The sequence below is a fragment of the Podarcis cretensis genome (genome assembly GCF_951804945.1).
Source record: "Podarcis cretensis genome assembly, chromosome: 1".
NCBI lineage: Eukaryota > Metazoa > Chordata > Lepidosauria > Squamata > Lacertidae > Podarcis > Podarcis cretensis.
Genome location: NC_137170.1, coordinates 130,146,405 through 130,163,190, shown reverse-complemented (window position 1 = coordinate 130,163,190; position 16,786 = coordinate 130,146,405). Strand labels below are relative to the sequence as shown.

At 43.3% G+C, this 16,786-nt stretch overlaps 1 protein-coding gene across 4 annotated transcripts in view; it reads left to right on the top strand.

The window, feature by feature from the left end:
- The window catches only part of ALS2 (alsin Rho guanine nucleotide exchange factor ALS2), a 50,405-nt gene that overhangs the window by 16,825 nt on the left and 16,794 nt on the right, over positions 1–16,786 (top strand). For all 4 annotated transcript variants that reach the window (XM_079975778.1, XM_079975779.1, XM_079975780.1 and 1 more), the window contains exons 8-18: positions 71–148; positions 1,772–1,954; positions 3,004–3,175; positions 5,207–5,387; positions 6,261–6,326; positions 10,434–10,596; positions 10,948–11,079; positions 11,377–11,505; positions 12,483–12,553; positions 14,374–14,440; positions 16,268–16,470. In XM_079975778.1, the coding sequence (XP_079831904.1) occupies positions 71–148; positions 1,772–1,954; positions 3,004–3,175; positions 5,207–5,387; positions 6,261–6,326; positions 10,434–10,596; positions 10,948–11,079; positions 11,377–11,505; positions 12,483–12,553; positions 14,374–14,440; positions 16,268–16,470 (1,445 nt within the window). The remainder of the gene's footprint in view (positions 1–70; positions 149–1,771; positions 1,955–3,003; positions 3,176–5,206; positions 5,388–6,260; positions 6,327–10,433; positions 10,597–10,947; positions 11,080–11,376; positions 11,506–12,482; positions 12,554–14,373; positions 14,441–16,267; positions 16,471–16,786) is intronic.

Sequence of the window (16,786 nt, the reverse complement as noted above, 5' to 3'; positions counted from 1 at the left end):
ACTGTAATCTTAATTATTTGAAAATGACTATCCTTTCCCACCCCCCCTTCCCCTTGATCTTTTTACACAGGTATATTCATGGGGCAGCAATACCTTTGGGCAACTTAGTCACTTAAGTTCTCCAACCACAGTCCCTCGCCTTGCAAAGGTACTATATGTGTCTTTTTTATATATATAAAAAATCAGTACTATTTGTGACATAGCTTCCTCCTAGAGCAATGGTGGTTATTTATGTGGACTTCAATCTTAACTAGCAGTTTTTCCTCTTTGCATTATTTATATTGGTAGGGGTGTTGGCTCATCTTTGTGGACAGAAAAAATTGTAGGCTCTAGGACCCTGTGTCTCTCTTGATAGGGATTGAGGTTTTCCTTGCTCCCAAACAGTGCAAATCGGGAACAACCCCCAACTTCAAGCATCAAGCTGAGCAAAAGAAGGTGCAGAATCTTCCCTACCACTTCTGCCAGCTTGCAGCTATAGTGACTTTGAAATGACCCTGCAGTTGCATTGCAGTTCAGAGGGCCTTGGAAGTGCAAGGCAAATGTGGGGATGATCCTTGCCCTCCCGCTGCAGCTTTGGTTTTGTAAAGAAGCTGGGACTTGAAGCACAGCACTAAAAATAAGCCCCAGCCCTCTTGAGCTCTAAAAATGAAAGGCTGGGGTTTGTTTGGGTTCAGCATTTGCCAGGTATTTGAGTATCTGAGAAACGCAGCAGCCAAACAAGTCTTTACCACTCTTTCTAATTCCGGAGCCAGAAAGGAGAAGCTTTTGTGTTTTTGACCCTATACCTCCACAGCAGCCAAATAACCCCCAGATTTCCTCCTACCCAAAACTATGGATCATCACCATAGTTGCTTTGAGCTTCTGAGAGCCTCAAAAGGTCTGTGCAAATGAGGTCCTCCCAATGGAGCTCCCAAAGTTGGGAAGAAGGCTGGAATTCCATCAGACTATGGTGGTGCACTCACCATGACCAGTGAAAATGTTGGAAGGCTGGATATAGGCAAAATAAGCCTATATCTCCAGACCTCACCTGGAGTACTGTGTCCAGTTCTGGGCACCACAGTTCAAGAAGGACACTGACAAACGAACGTGTCCAGAGGAGGGCAACCAAAATGGTCAAAGGCCTGGAAACGATGCCTTATGAGGAACGGCTAAGGGAGCTGGGCATGTTTAGCCTGGAGAAGAGGAGGTTAAGGGGTGATATGATAGCCATGTTCAAATATATAAAAGGATGTCACATAGAGGAGGGAGAAAGGTTGTTTTCTGCTGCTCCAGAGAAGCGGACACAGAGCAATGGTTCCAAACTACAAGAAAGAAGATTCCACCTAAATATTAGGAAGAACTTCCTGACAGTAAGAGCTGTTCGACAGTGGAATTTGCTGCCAAGGAGTGTGGTGGAGTCTCCTTCTTTGGAGGTCTTTAAGCAGAGGCTTGACAACCATATGTCAGGAGTGCTCTGATGGTCTCTTCCAACTCTATGATTCTATGATTCTAAGCCTGAAAACTGAAATCATACAAGCTGTTAAAATCCCATTGCATAGCACTTAACTATTGAAACAGTACAGGGTTACATTTTAAATTCTTCCCAAATTCTTGCACAGCCTAGAGCATCTTAATTGATTGAAACCTGTCCCTGCTGCTTTAAGCAGGTGTCAAATTTCCGCATGTAAAACACCAAAGTCCTTTGATGAAAGCCCCTTAGAAGCCCATTTTTGATTGTCAACAAGGATTTCCCTTTATTATTATTATGTCTTTCTTTTTTACTTCCTTCTAGGTGTGCGATGACAAAAGCATCTGGAACATAGCAGCTGGTCCAGATTATTCATTATTCCTAGTAGATGGGGAAGAGTTTCAACCTTCATTATACTATAGTGGTCGAGAAGAAAAGAGAGAGAGTGATGTTTCATCTGAAGATAGCTGCTTTAAAAATTCAACCCTGTTGCTAAACTGTAGTAAGGTATGAATTAAGTTCTGTGTCCTAGAAAACTTTAGGGCCTAGCAGTGGCATCTTAATTGGTAGGGTTTGGAAAAGTGTGAGCTGGAGTTCATCTCCCCAGTGAGCCCAAGCCCCTTTCCCCCCAAAAATTCAAATTCTCCTGCAAAAGTCCTCTCTGCTCCAGCTGCTCCCTTCTCTCTCCTGATCAAACCAACCTTACAGCAGCAGGAAGGCCTTGAGAAGGGGCTCTTGTTAGCCCCTCAACCCTGCTGCAGCAGTATGCCAGGCACAACAAATGATGGAAATTGCATTTCCCATAGTTCCTTGCACCTGGGGTGCTGCTACTGTGGCCTTCCTGTTCCTTTTAAGAGGTACAGGGGTTTTAAAATAAAAAAAGAAAGGTGATGAAGTCTCTGGACTTTTGCTGAACTCCTGGTCTTGTCAGTGAGACCATGGCATGGCAAACTTTGAAATTAGCTGGGATAACATGATGCTGAGGAACAGGTGTTTTCCATCACTAGTCAAGTTTTAGGCTTTGTTACAGGCTATGTTACAGTACAGTAAGAGAGGAGACTTCATAAAGGTGTTCCAGGAGGCTGCTTCAAGCATGCAGGGCAATAAGAAAAGGAGGGCAGCAATTTGAAGGAGCTGATGTGATCACACTGGATATCACAGGAAACTGTGGTATAACGAGTCAGGATATTGGTGCCCAAACTGAGTATGTGTTGCAGGGGTGGGGGAAGAGTGTTTAGGCAGAGACATCAGCTTGTTCTTGGACTGATAAAGCATATTTTATCAGTCCAAGATTGTGGCATATGAATTGGGCCAATCTAATAAGTCATTTGACTGCTATATTTATTTTTATATCTTGATTTCTGGCTATACAACAAGGTTTCCGATTAGACGGCAGAATGTATACACAGCCCATGTTAATGAAACCTATCTGCGTTTTGTGAGTGTTCCATTGTGTAAGGTGTGTAACTCAGAAGAGCTTGATTTCTATATTAAGTCATGGTTATTTGTAAACCCCTTTTCTAGGGGATTTTTAATACAGTCTGTCTTCCCTCCAGCTAGGGTACATTAGCAGTGTGATGGCTGGTGGGAATAACTGTTTGGCTTTAGTGGACAAAAACATTATGGGCTACATTGCAAGTCTGCATGAGTTGGCTTCGATGGAGAGACAATTCTATTCCAAACTGAGTGCTATAAAATCTCAAGTTCTGAGGCCCCTCTTGGGATTAGGTAAGCAGCATCACTTTTCTGATTGTGACTTCTTTAGAAACACAACCTCTTGATGTTTGTATGTTCCTGGAAGGCAGTACCTGCCATGATCTTGTCTTCTGCTTCATTATGCACCCAAACCTCTGTAATCAGATATCTCTCCCCTCTCTGCCCATATGCATGATGTTTTGCTGAGAGGTTCAGATAAGGAAAGCACTGCAAGCTGTCTTTGTGCTAAAATGAATCTCCTGCTGTTTCTCAAGACACAGCACTGCTCTTTTGATACTTAATACACCACAAGCCCCCTTCCAGGTGAGCCTCAGCCGGCAGCCCTGACTGTGCAGTCATACCTCGGGTTGAATGTGCTTCAGGATGAGCAGGTTCGAGTTGCGCTCCGCGGAAACCCGGAAGTAATGGAGCGCGTTACAGTGGTACCTCAGGTTAAGTACTTAATTCATTCCGGAGGTCCGTACTTAACCTGAAACTGTTCTTAACCTGAAGCACCACTTTAGCTAATGGGGCCTCCTGCTGCCGCCGTGCCGCTGGAGCACAATTTCTGTTCTCATTCTGAAGCAGAGTTCTTAACCTGAAGCACTATTTCTGGGTTAGCGGAGTCTGTAACCTGAAGCGTATGTAACCTGAAGCGTATGTAACCTGAGGTACCACTGTACTTCCGGGTTTTGCTGCTTGTGCATGCGCAGACACTCAAAATGACATCATGCGCAGAAGCGCTGAAACGTGGCACGCGCAGACACGGGTTACGTTTGCTTCTAGATGCGAACAGGGCTCCGGAACGGATCCCGTTCGCATCTTGAGGTACCACTGTATCTATAAAGCAGCAGTCGTATCCTTTGACTGCCTTCCATCATGTTGCCGTTGCCGCCCACCCACCCTTGCCTCAGGCCAGGCTTGTCTGCATCTAATTTTGACATCATCCAATTGGCCTTCTAGAAAATTCTGAAATGAATAGAGGAATCTATTCCTAGGCAAGTTGAATAATGGGCTCATCCACCAGCTGAGCACACCTGCCCTAGCAAGCTTGCACAAGATTTAAAACATGATACAATGCACAATGTCTTTGATCTGGTCTGATCCACATTTACAAAGGCAATCGTTTGTTGGCTTCTTTAAAAAAAATTCAAGTCACATATTTGGTGGGTGTAGTTTGAACATTAAGCTGCGTAAATGCTCGTATAATGGGGGGCGGGTTAATTTCCACAAGTAAGTAGTCCTTTTATGGTCAGATAACTTTGAATATATGGAGAATACAATGTCCATTTTGGCATCTTCAACAAAATGGATCTTATGTCAGAAATATCCTGTAATAACATTAGAAAAGAAATGGGACAACTTGGACATAGTACACCAGATGCATTACTCAGAACTGTAATAGATCTCTCTTCTTTAAGAGTACACATTCATAAACCCATGATTCCATAGTGGAAAAAACTTGCCTAATGTCAGACCAACATTTGGCAAACTTAGAGTGAAGACTGGACACAATGTTGTGGCTGCTTGATGTTGAGCTTGTATAAGTAGTACAATGATTATCAATACTGGTGGTGACCATTTTGTGCAGGGATTCTGTTCCTGCCCTCCATTCGCATTGGCAGAGCATGTATAAGCCTACGATGCCCCGTTACACCCCGGTCTGACCTCTTCCAGGTCCAAAAGTACCCATGCATCGATGGTCATGCGTCAGCTGGTCGTGCACAAAATTGTCACTGCCTGTAATTCTAATCCTAATTGACAACAGCACAGTCCTAACCATGTCTGCTCAGAAGCAAGTCCTATTGAATTTAGTAAGGCTTAATTTCAGGTAAAGGAGGTTAGGAATTGCAGCCTTGAAAGTTGTGTGGTTTTGTTTTGCAAGGAGAGTGGAAAAATTGTTAATGACATTTGTTGGCATCTCCTTTAAAATTATTGCATGTTTTGATAGCCTGGGTTAATTCTTGTTCATGATGTATTGAACTAAAAAAAAGTTTCCACTCCTTAGTGCACACCCCAGCCTCAAATAGCTCAGTGCATATTTTTTGCTCATCTCCCCTGCAGATAATTTAGGTGCTTCATCGACAGTGCAGCTGTTGCAGGAAATGGCTAGTACGTTCAGCAAGCTGTGTTACCTAATCGGTCAGCATGGAGCCTCTTTGACAAGCTTTATTCAAGGGTCAAAAGAGGCAAAGAACTTGGCTGTCCTGAAGCATTCAAGCCTCTTTTTGGAAAGTTACACTGAGCAAGTATCTCATTTTTATTCTCTGGAGATTTATTGTTTCAGGCACGACGTGTTACAAGGAAAAACTAAGATGAAACAAAGAAAGACAGACTTGAAACAGCACACTTGCTATCACCTGAATTATTGACTTGTACTGTAGGGCTGAACTTTACGCATTCAATAAAGTTGGCAAGTGTTTGTTCTGGACTGTACCACTTCAGATTGCAAGCCTCCTTGAATTCTCCCTCATGTAAAATTTCAAGAGAAAAGTCACACAGCCACATTTGTGGCTGAGTTGACACTGAAGTGGAACGATTGGGCATGTTAAATGCTCAGGCATCATTGATGTACTATTGTGGATATGATGGAATGTTAAAGCTTGCCAGTCATTTAATCTTTAAGGTGCAATCCACCAGAACGCGTGGTGTGAAATTGCTGTTCATTTTGATGCATTGTGGCAGATGCTCACTGTGCAAGCCCTGTTGACATGGGCATTGTGCAAAAAGTTCTTCGAAGGCTGCATCCTATAAGCTAACACCATTATTTCAAAGGGGGCACATTGTGTGTTCTTGTGTTACCCTTGTAGTCCCACATTGTGAGTCTTCCTATAATAGATTTTCACCCATTTTTTGTGGTGTGTGTGGCAATACTAGTGTGGGAGGAAGCTGCAGTGTGGACAAGGTGTTATGGTTATTGAAGCAACTATTCGGCAGAGAAAGATCATGCTGTAAGCACAATGTGAGACTGTAAGGTGGTGATGTAAGTTTTCCATTAGTCAAAAAGAGGTTGTTCACACTCGCTCCTTAGGTCCTTCATCCAGCAAATTCATCAGGCTGATTTCCATTTGAAATGCCTAGGCTTTCTCACTTTTCTTCATTAATGCCTCTGATTTAGGTACTGCACTTCCTTGGCAAACTTTCTGGTGATGGGAGGATTTACACTTCTCTCCAAACCAGCAATGTAAGTTAGTCCTTCTGGATGTTGAGTCTGGTGATTTGATGTTACACTAATGTCTGCAAATCCTGGTGTATTACCAATGTATCCATGTGTGAATCTAGTACAGTGGTGCCCCGCAAGACGAACGCCTCGCAAGACGGAAAACCCGCTAGACGAAAGGGTTTTCCGTTTTGGAGGCGCTTCGCAAAACGAATTTCCCTATGGGCTTGCTTCGCAAGACGAAAATGTCTTGCGAGTTCCTGCGGGGTTTTTTCCCTTTTTTCCCCCTTTTCCCAAGCCCTAAGCCGCTTATCAGCTGATCCGCTAAAAGCCGCTAAACCGCTAATAGCGCTAATCCGCTAAGCTGTCAATGGGCTTGCTTCGCAAGACGAAAAGACCGCTGTACGAAGAGCCTCACGGAACGGATTAATTTCATCTTGCGAGGCACCACTGTAGCTCTGCTTACTGTGAGTGCTAAGATAATGGTTAGTAGTGCAGCTGCATAGAATCTTGTACAATCCTTAGCAGCGGTTCTACAGAAAGAGAGAGAGAGAAAGGAAGGTAGGTAGGTAGGTAGGTAGGTAGGGGTGGTGTGTTAAGTGTCTGAAGTTGGTGTCTCTTGCAGTACCTGCAGATGCACCTGTTCACACACTTTTGGCTCTTGAGGTGTATATTTTTTAAGACCCAGCTTAGTTTTGCAATTTTAAGTTGTTTTAGACTGTTTTTAGTATTGTGTAATAAATATTGCATTTTAGGGATGCGGGTGGTGCTGTGGGTTAAACCACAGAGCCTAGGACTTGCCGATCAGAAGGTTGGCGGTTCGAATCCCCGCAACGGGGTGAGCTCTTGTTGCTCGGTCCCAGCTCCTGCCAACCTGGCAGTTCGAAAGCACGTCAAAGTGCAAGTAGATCAATAGGTACAGCTCCGGTGGGAAGGTAAACAGCGTTTCTGTGCGCTGCTCTGGTTTGCCAGAAGTGGCTTAGTCATGCTGGCCACATGACCCAGAAGCTGTACGCCGGCTCCCTGGGCCAGTAAAGCGAGATGCAACCCCAGAGTCGGCCACGACTGGACCTAATGGTCAGGGGTCCCTTTACCTTTACCCAATATTGCATTTTAATGTTAATGTTATGTTTTAATTGTTATAACACACCCTGGAATCATAGGGTGAAGGACGGGAAACAAACTGCAATGATACCTTCCCAGCTTCCTAGGTTTTTTTTTCATTATTATGAAAGTTGCTTGCTTACCTTCCCTTTGTCAGATGAATCCCTGAAATAAAGTTTCTTACGCTTTAGAATAATGAAAACCCTTTTAGGATGTCATTGTGAGCTATCAGTGCTTTACTCACAGGAAAGGATCCTGCCCCTTAACAGGTGAAATGAGACAAATTTAATAGAAGTCCAAGTTTCATCCCAAATTCTGGCTCAAACAGCCAGCCTGTAATAAGCATGTATAACATTTGGATCCTAATGTCAGGTATTGTGTGGAGTAATAAGGGCCTTATATGGTGGTAAGGATCTATTAGGTAGCTCTATTCTTATTATCTGTGTTGAAAACCATTGAAGCATTAGTCATTTCTTCCATTATGGGTATCAAAGGATGTAGGACTGTGTCTCTCCAGATAACAGTTATATGCTTAGAATGACTGATTCAGGAAATGAGATCTTTGCAGCAAGATACCAATGTCAGTGGCTAATGATATGAGATGGTCTTCTGTGACTATTCCTTTGTACAGCCTTTTAAGTAATTCATCATAAAAAGGAAAGCAGCAGCTCACCAGGACTCCTCATTGTCCTTTGAGACATTAGCCGAGACTTGGTCTTACGATAGTTCTGATACTCCTTGATGCTTGTGTATTGTGACTTCCAAGTGTTGCTCTCAAAGCACTTTAAAAATGCAAACCATCCAGATGGTTAGTCTGGTGGCTGAGAAAAAGAGCTTCCTGATTAAAAAAAAGAAAGAGAGCACTTTCCCCCCCTTGAAGCTCCTTCGAAAATGAGAAGTGGAACTAGGCAAGGTAGATGCGTTTGATGCTTCTGTGGCAGCACCTCGTTAATCATGTAGAGTGGCCCTGCTGTTTAGTTCACTAAGCTACTCCTTTGTTCCCAAAGCTTTGATGTGTCGCTCTTCTCTGCCTTGCAAGCCTTCCTTTCCAAATTTCCACCTTAACTTATTTCGTAGCTGTACAAATTCATTGTAAGTTCGATGTTTCGTTGCAGACAGCAACACAGAAGAAGTCAAAAGCAGTAAATGATTGCGTTCACCAACGCAGTCTCGTGTAATATTTGAGTAGATTTTCCACCACTTTTAATTTAGCACTCAAAAATTGCATTGGAAAACTTGAAAGGCTCTATTTTTGGAGGCACTGGCACTGTGGGTTAAACCACAGAGCCTAGGACTTTCCAATCAGAAGGTCGGCGGTTCGAATCCCCGTGACAGGGTGAGCTCCCGTTGCTCGGTCCCAGCTCCTGCCAACCTAGCAGTTCGAAAGCACGTCAAAGTGCAAGTAGATGAATAGGTATCGCTCAGGCGGGAAGGTAAACGGCGTTTCTGTGCACTGCTCTGGTTCGCCAGAAGCGGCTTAGTCATGCTGGCCACATGACCCGGAAGCTGTACGCCGGCTCCCTTGGCCAATAAAGCGAGATGAGTGCCGCAACCCCAGAGTCGGCCACGACTGGACCTAATAGTCAGGGATCCCTTTACCTTTACCTTATACAGCTGATAGGCAAAGGGCGTATCAACTTCCTTCGGTGATGCAGGAAATATACTTGGCTAGTGGATAGCAACAGTCAGCTCTGGAACTCTCTGTCCACTGAATTTGGTTGAGCATGGTCTCTGATGGTATTCAGATGCCAACTCAATCATGGCTTTTGACGTAGGCTTTTGGGTGTTGTTACTGATACTTATTCATATGTCCATAGTAGAAGCTTTGCTTATGATGACACTATGATATTTATGTATGTATATAACATTTTGTTGACTTTCGCTGTTACCGCTCTGCAATCTTTGGATGAAGGGAGGGATATAAATGGCTTAAATCTAAATAAAAAATAAATTTCAAAGACATGCCACAGGGTGGGGCAGGGAACACCCAGAACGTATTGCGGGGGTGGTGTATGGTCCACAGGTTAGATACCTCTAGTTTAAATAAAGAAACTAGTCTTGTTAATAAGTAGCAATTTATGTATTTGATTCCCAGTAAATCCGTATCACTTCTAACAAGAGATAGCAAAACACACAGGCTGCGTTCTCAAGCAGCTGTAAACCAAGAAGCTTGGTGTAATAAACCACACTGTGCCTGAACTGTGTGCAAGCAGGAAACAAGCCAGGAAAGTGATAGCTTAGTGTTACGTTTGAACTCAGGTATGTGGTTTGTTGCTCCCTAAACAGGCTGTGATCCGTAGCCCAGCTGTAAGTCATGGTTTGCTGTTTACATACAGATCATGGCCTGTTTTAGAGAGAAACAAGCCACAGTTTTGGGTTGGAACCTAGCACTTAAGTCATCCTCTTGCTAGTTTGTTTATGCAGAGTAGGAATGTTCAGGTGCTTGCACAAAGAATGCAGCTTTTGCACAGTATAGTTTATTAAGCCAAGCTTCTTGGCTTACCTTTTATGCGTGAATGCAACTGTAGTATTTTATACAAGTGAAGCTTGATGCTCTAAGGACTCCTTGAAATTAATGCAAAACATTAGCCTTGAGTATTTTTTAAGTGCAGTAGTCCTGGGGTAGGTCTAACTCAGGCTTCCTCAACCTCGGCCCTTCAGATGTTTTTGGCCTACTATGATCCCTAGCTATCAGGACCAGTGGTCAGGAATGATGGGAATTGTAGTCTCAAATCATCTGGAGGGCCGAGGTTGAGGAAGCCTGGTCTAACTCATACTGCCTGACCTCTGTATCAGTGGAAGGGCATGTAACCATGTGTATCTGGGCCCAAAGTCACATGGTGGTGTTCCGCAGCTGAAGCTAAGCAGATCCAAACCAGTTTGCAAGCTGCCTGGGTGAAAGGACACCTGGAAACCATATATAAATATGTTCTGAGTTCCACAGAAGAAGAGTCAGGCATAAGTATAGTAAGTGTTGCACTGAAAGCGTTGTCAAAACATTAACACACATCTGTCTTTATACTGTAGGGATTTCTTAACTAAAAGCCAGGCATTGCTTCAGGATCTGTCAGAGACAAATGAGGAGGCTCTTCCATTGGTAGAAGTGTTAAATACTCTGTTTTTCTTGCCAATCCGCCGACTTCATAATTACGCTAGAACTTTACTAAAGCTTGCTACGTGTTTTGAAGTGGTAAGTTGTTGGATAAGAAAGTTTCACTAAACAGGAGACATTTTGTGTTTGTTTTTGTGATCTCATTGCTAACATAATCATTCCAGGCGGCGTAATATTTTTAATCAGTTCAAAAAAAAGTGCAAATGCAGTTGCATTTGTTACAATAACTAAGCGGTTTATTCTTCATTGTATTTGTGTTCTTTTTAGTTACTTAAATATTATTCATAGTGTTCAATCACAGAGAAGTTGTTTCAGTTGATTAAAATATAACGTTTTCAGAAACTGCAATTACTGTAATGAAATACTGCAATAGGTCTCTGGAAGCAACTATCAATTGCTAACCTTGTTTTGTTGGTTCCTTCTCTGTAGGCATCTCCAGAATACCAGAGCCTCCAGGATGCCAGTTCTTGTTATGAAACCCTTGCTGTCCATCTTAGCAGGAAAAGGAAAGAAGCTGAATACACGCTGGGCTTCTGGAAGACCTTTCCTGGCAAAATGACAGTACGTGGGCATTGCTGTAGTCTCTGCTAGCACAACTCTTCAACTGTAGGATTTCATTTTCCCCACAGTGATGTCACCATAGTTTCCTTCCCTTCCCTTCCCCTCTCTTCATGGCTGCAGTGCTTCCAATTTCAGAAAGTATTGTATTTAGCAAATAATCCTAATTTCCTGTTACGGCTGAGATGCATGCAAATTCAGACTCCATCTGTGATGAGTGCGCACTACTGTTAATGACACAGGGGTGATAATAGGCATAGTCGACCTAATTTGTGTGCCTGCCTCACTCCTCAATTCTAGGATTCCTTGAGGAAACCCGAACGGCGACTAATCTGTGAGAGCAGCAATCGGGGACTGTCATTGCAGCATGCTGGGAGATTCTCAGTAAACTGGTTCATCCTCTTTAACGATGCCTTGGTCCATGCTCAGGTAAGCGCATACTGGGGATTAGAGCTGAATTGTTCCTGTTATACCTGAATGGATGGGGCACCTCACAGTAAAAGGATATTTTCAGAGTTCTGTAGCAGTCAGAACTCTCTCCCCACGCTCTTCAGAAGAACACACACAAAGACGACCTGAGGTCCATATGGGTTGTCGCTAGGTCTAGTCAGTGGTGGAGGAAGGGGGCAGGTCACCCTGGGTGCCAGCCTGGGGGGGTGACATTGCCGCGGGCAGGCTCCTCCCCCTTGGGACACTCGCATGGGCGACGTACCATGCCCCTGGGTGCCACACCCCCCCAGGCGATGTGCCACGCCCCCGCCGCCCCGGGTACCGAAGCCCCTTCCTCCACTACTGGGTCTTGTATGGGTGACAAGAACCTTGGATACCAAGCCTGTTCTGTCTTCCGTGCAATGTAGATCACTCCCCACCTCTCTCCATTGGGGTTCTGAAACACAATTCAGAATTGGGTCTATTCCGCCTGCCCAGCCACCACCTCATTAGTGCCATTGATATTGCCGGCATTAGGTTTTCGAACATTATGTTTTGGGTCTTTGAACAGCATTGCCTCTCACTTGCAAAAAAAAAGTTGAAAGACAAAAAATAGTTGTGCACAGTTTCTCCCTGTCTTCTGGCGAGACTGGAAAATATCTTCCATCACTCGCATACAGCAGCACTATCATTTGCTGCCCCTTAAACAAACGGTAGGAACAGGGTAACCTATGCACTGAGCTCTGGTTCATTTGACATAAATATGGTTGCAGCTTTGCAGGCTGTGCAATTTGAACTTATCAAATGGGGGGTGGATGGGAACTCGTTAGGAGATATAGCAGTTGCATTTCAGCAGTGTGGCTTAATGTCATTCTGTTTCCAAAGGGGAAGAAACACTGAAGAAGGAACACACACAAAGAGTGAATCTAATCCTAATAGGAAGGTTGATGCTTTTCCTCTTTTGCTTTTCTTTGCAGTTTTCAACTCATCATATATTTTCCTTGTCCACATTGTGGGTAGAACCTGTTTCGGAAGAGTCTGGTAATATGTAAGTATGTCAAGGCCATCCCTCAAATAGAAATTATTTTGTTGCTGTTTTCGATGAGATGAGTTTTTCTTTTGAAACGTCTTAGGTACTCCAGGCCTTTTGTGCTCTTTGTCTCTGAAGTGATACTCGACTTGCATCCCTTAAAGGCAGTGGTGGGGAACTTTGTGGCCTATCCAGCTGCTTTTTGACTCCAACTCCCATCAGCCTCAGCCAGCCAGTGGCCAGGGATGATGTTCATCATAATCCAGGAGCAGCTGGAAGGACCACAGGTTCTCTACCCCCACAAAATGTGATTATCATGCTTGTGGTTAGTGAGATAAAGTTATCACAGGTGTACATGTTGCTCATTTTAAGCATGTATTTGACGCGCAGCGTAAATTAATAATGCAGAGTTTCAAAGAATAAAAGCTTTACTGAGTTAAAATAAACTTCTTCATAAACAACATGGTTCCAAACAGTTTGACTGAGATTACATACTGCTCACAACTGAAGCAGACAAACACTCACTGACATCTTACAGAGAGTACAAAAGAGAAACTGGCTACGAAGTCACATGCCAGAGTGACTCAACAGTTAGCAGTTAGGCCTGAATAACTTTAGTAGGTCCAAATGATTGTGCAGTCCCAGCACTTCCCAGCCTGCTTTGCTGCTTCTGCTCTCATGTGTCTTTGTCACATGACAGACACTCCCCCAAAGACCTAGAGAGCAGAAGTATAAACATGAAAAATTAACTTATTCAGTATTGGCTGGACATTAAGTCTTGTAAATGCAGATATGCTGAAATCATTCAAACCAGTGCGGTCTAATCTGTATTATTATTTATTAATTATTATTATTATTATCCTCATCATCATTTTTGATTTATTAATTGCCTTCTAGATTACTATCTTAAGTCATTTTACATATTAGATAATTAAAAACAAAAACATAGAACAGTCAATACATTTAAAACTAGACTAAACCCCTAAGAAGTATTCCAGTGTCACTTTTGTAAGGAAGAATGCCATGGCATTTCTTGTGTTTAGACAGGAAAGAATATTTATGCAATATGATATTGGTGCATAATTCAGCTTCCTACAACCTTTTTTCTTAGCTTGAAGAAGCATTTCTAGTCCATATGGATGTGAGTACAGTCGTACCTTGTTTTGCAGCCGGGATCCGTTCCGGAGCCCCGACTGCTAGCCGAAAATGATGCAGAGCAAGGTGCCATGTCTGCGCACACATGTGGAGCGGTTTGTGCTTCTGCACATGCAAACCTGGACATAACCCGTTCCAGTACTTCCAGGTTTGCCGTGGACATTCACTGGAATGGACAGTAGACAAGGCAAACATTCGCGGAGGTATTACTGTGTAGGCTTGGCAGCTTGGTAATTTCTTATGAAACAAAAGGATGGCTGAATAAATCTAGTGGTTTCAGGATCTGGTATAGGTAAAGTAAAAGATGCCAGATAAGCATAAATACTTTACTTAACTTGCATAACTTGGAACTTCTTCATTTTATTTTGGTGCAGAGTACAGTCTTCCTTATAATCGCTAGTGATAAGAGACTGAAATATGATGGAAGGTGTTAGATTACATGGCACTTTACTGTTGCAAATGGAGATTCTCCATTTCTCATGAATTTAGGGAAAGGTTGAACATTTCTTTAAGCCAGAGGCTAGAAGGAAAAGGACAGAAAATAGAATGCGACTCTGCCCCTTTGCTTTGGTATTAATTTTTGCCTGTGCTAGCTTCTGTTATCTGTTCAATTATTTTTTATTTTCTTATGTTCTTTTTACATGAACCTTTTTGTTTTTGTTTTTGGTCTTTCTTCATACTAGGAATGGTTTGAGGGTCACTACACCAGAAGAACAGTTCATTCTTGTTTCATCAACACCACAGGAAAAGGTAGGCAGGCACTGAAACTGCATTCTCTCCTCTCCTCCCCTGTTTGCACCACTTGCCAGGTAGGTTAACGGCAGGAACATAGGAAGCTGCCTTATACCGAGTCAAACCATTGGTCTGTTTAACTCTATTGTGTACACTGACCAGCAGCATTTCTTAGGGCTCCAGTCAGCATACATCCCCAGTCCTGTTTGGAGATGCCAGAAATTATACCTAGTGCATGAGTTGTGGTCTTCCTCCATTACTTCCCCACAAGGAATGTGGGCTTGGCTTACTTGTGAGGGCCATCTTAAGTGCCTTAGCTACTTTGAACATAGAGCACCGTATTTCTCACTCTATAGGACGCACTTTTCCCCCTCCAAAAATTAAGGGGAAATGTGTGTGCATCCTATAGAGCGAATGCAGGCTGCACGGCTAAGCCCAAAGCCAGAACAGGGAGACGGAGCGCTGCGGAGCACTCCGTCTCACTCTTCTAGCTTGGGGATGGCTGCGCGCAAAGGAAGGCTGTTCCAAAGCCAGAACAGCGAGACGGAGACAGAGCAGCGCTTCCCCCCACCGCCAGCCCCACAAGCTCGGGTGAATGCACCTTGAACGCACCTTGTTTTAGAGGGGGAGAACAAGAAAAACATTTTTTTTCCCTGTTCTCCCCCTCCTATGGTTCGGTGCGTCCTATGGTCTGGTGCGTCCTATAGAGCGAAAAATACGGTACTTTGTAAGCTTATTTTCTCTGCTTATTTCACTCTGTAACCTAAGGGAAATCAACATACAATGACCCTGCTTGCACAGCACGGCAAACCATAGTTAATGGTATATTGCAAACATGCCTATCTGAGTTGTTCACCTCCTTTCTGGTTGTATGTGGATGAAACAAGCCACAATTTAGTGTTGCATGCAAATCAGAGATGATGGTTCATTTTGCAACACAATCTTGTAAGCCGAGGTTTGTTCTTGGCTGATCATAGTTTGTTGGGAGTGAAATCATCCATGGATCAAATGTAACGCTGAGACAGGAGTTGTGGTCTGTTTCCTGTCTGTGCAAATGGGAGGAGCAAAACTAACATTGTTTGCACGTAGACGGTAGCCCATGGTATAGAAGACATGCGAGTATGGTCCAGATTGCTGTAGCTGAGTATGTAGCATCATGGTTTAGAAGGAGACTAGGACTAGATCACTGGTCTTCAAATAGTGACTTGTGATCCATAGTTAGCCCATAGATGGTTCATGCCAGTGCATTCATTGCCAATTATTACCGTATTTTTCGCTCTGTAAGACACACCAGACCATAACACGCACCTAGTTTTTGGAGGAGGAAAACAAGAAAAAAAATATTCTGAATCCCAGAAGCCAGAACAGCAAGAGGGATCGCTGCGCAGTGAAAGCAGCAATGCCTCTTGCTATTCTGGCTTCTGGGATAGCTGCACAGCCTGCATTCGCTCCATAAGACACACACACACATTTCCCCTTACTTTTTAGGAGGGAAAAAGTGAGTCTTATAGAGCAAAAAATACGGTATTTTTAAATTTAAGCTTAGTTTGTTTTTAAGTGACGTAGAGAATGATGGCCATAATATGGTGGTGTATTAAAAACTGACCCTTTGTTCCAGGCAGAAGGTAAATGGGGCCCCAAGTCTGAAAAGGTTAAGATTGCTGGAGCAGATGAACTTTTGCAGTTCTGTGATTTTTATCATTTATTGATTCTGTGGCACCAATAAGTCCTATCAGACTAACTCCAAGAGATTCCTTCAGTATTCCTATAAAAGTAGTTATGAATAGAGAGGAGGAACACAAAGGGTAGGCAAAACCTTGAATACTTTTACTGTAATTGTTTCAGACTAAATGGCTGAGAGCGATAAGCCAAGCAGTGGATCAGGCCTTAAAAGGGACGACTGACTTGCCTCCTTATGGAGTTAGCGGAAACATTCAGAGGCAAGAGCCCCCTATCTCACGGAGTGCCAAATACACCTTTTACAAAGATCCTCGGCTTAAGGACGCCACTTACAATGGTCGATGGCTTTCTGGGAAACCACACGGCAGGTGAAACTGTTCAGATGTTCTTATGTACATTTTCGCTAGTTAAGAGGCTGTCCTGTTTACTTAAAACCAAGCAGAAAAGCACCAATAATAACAGGCCAAAAAAGAGAGAGATTTTCACTAATTGCATGGAAAATGTGCTGACTTCTGTTGTTACAGCATTGCTTGCATTTGGTGAAAATTGCTGCTGAAAATACGCCTCACAAGGAAGGATTTTTTCTTTAACATATTGGACTTGCAATAAATCCTTTCAAGCACCTGAAGTTTTCCCCTGTTCTCTTCTTTTACATCTTCATCTCTTTCTTTCTTTTTGCTTAAA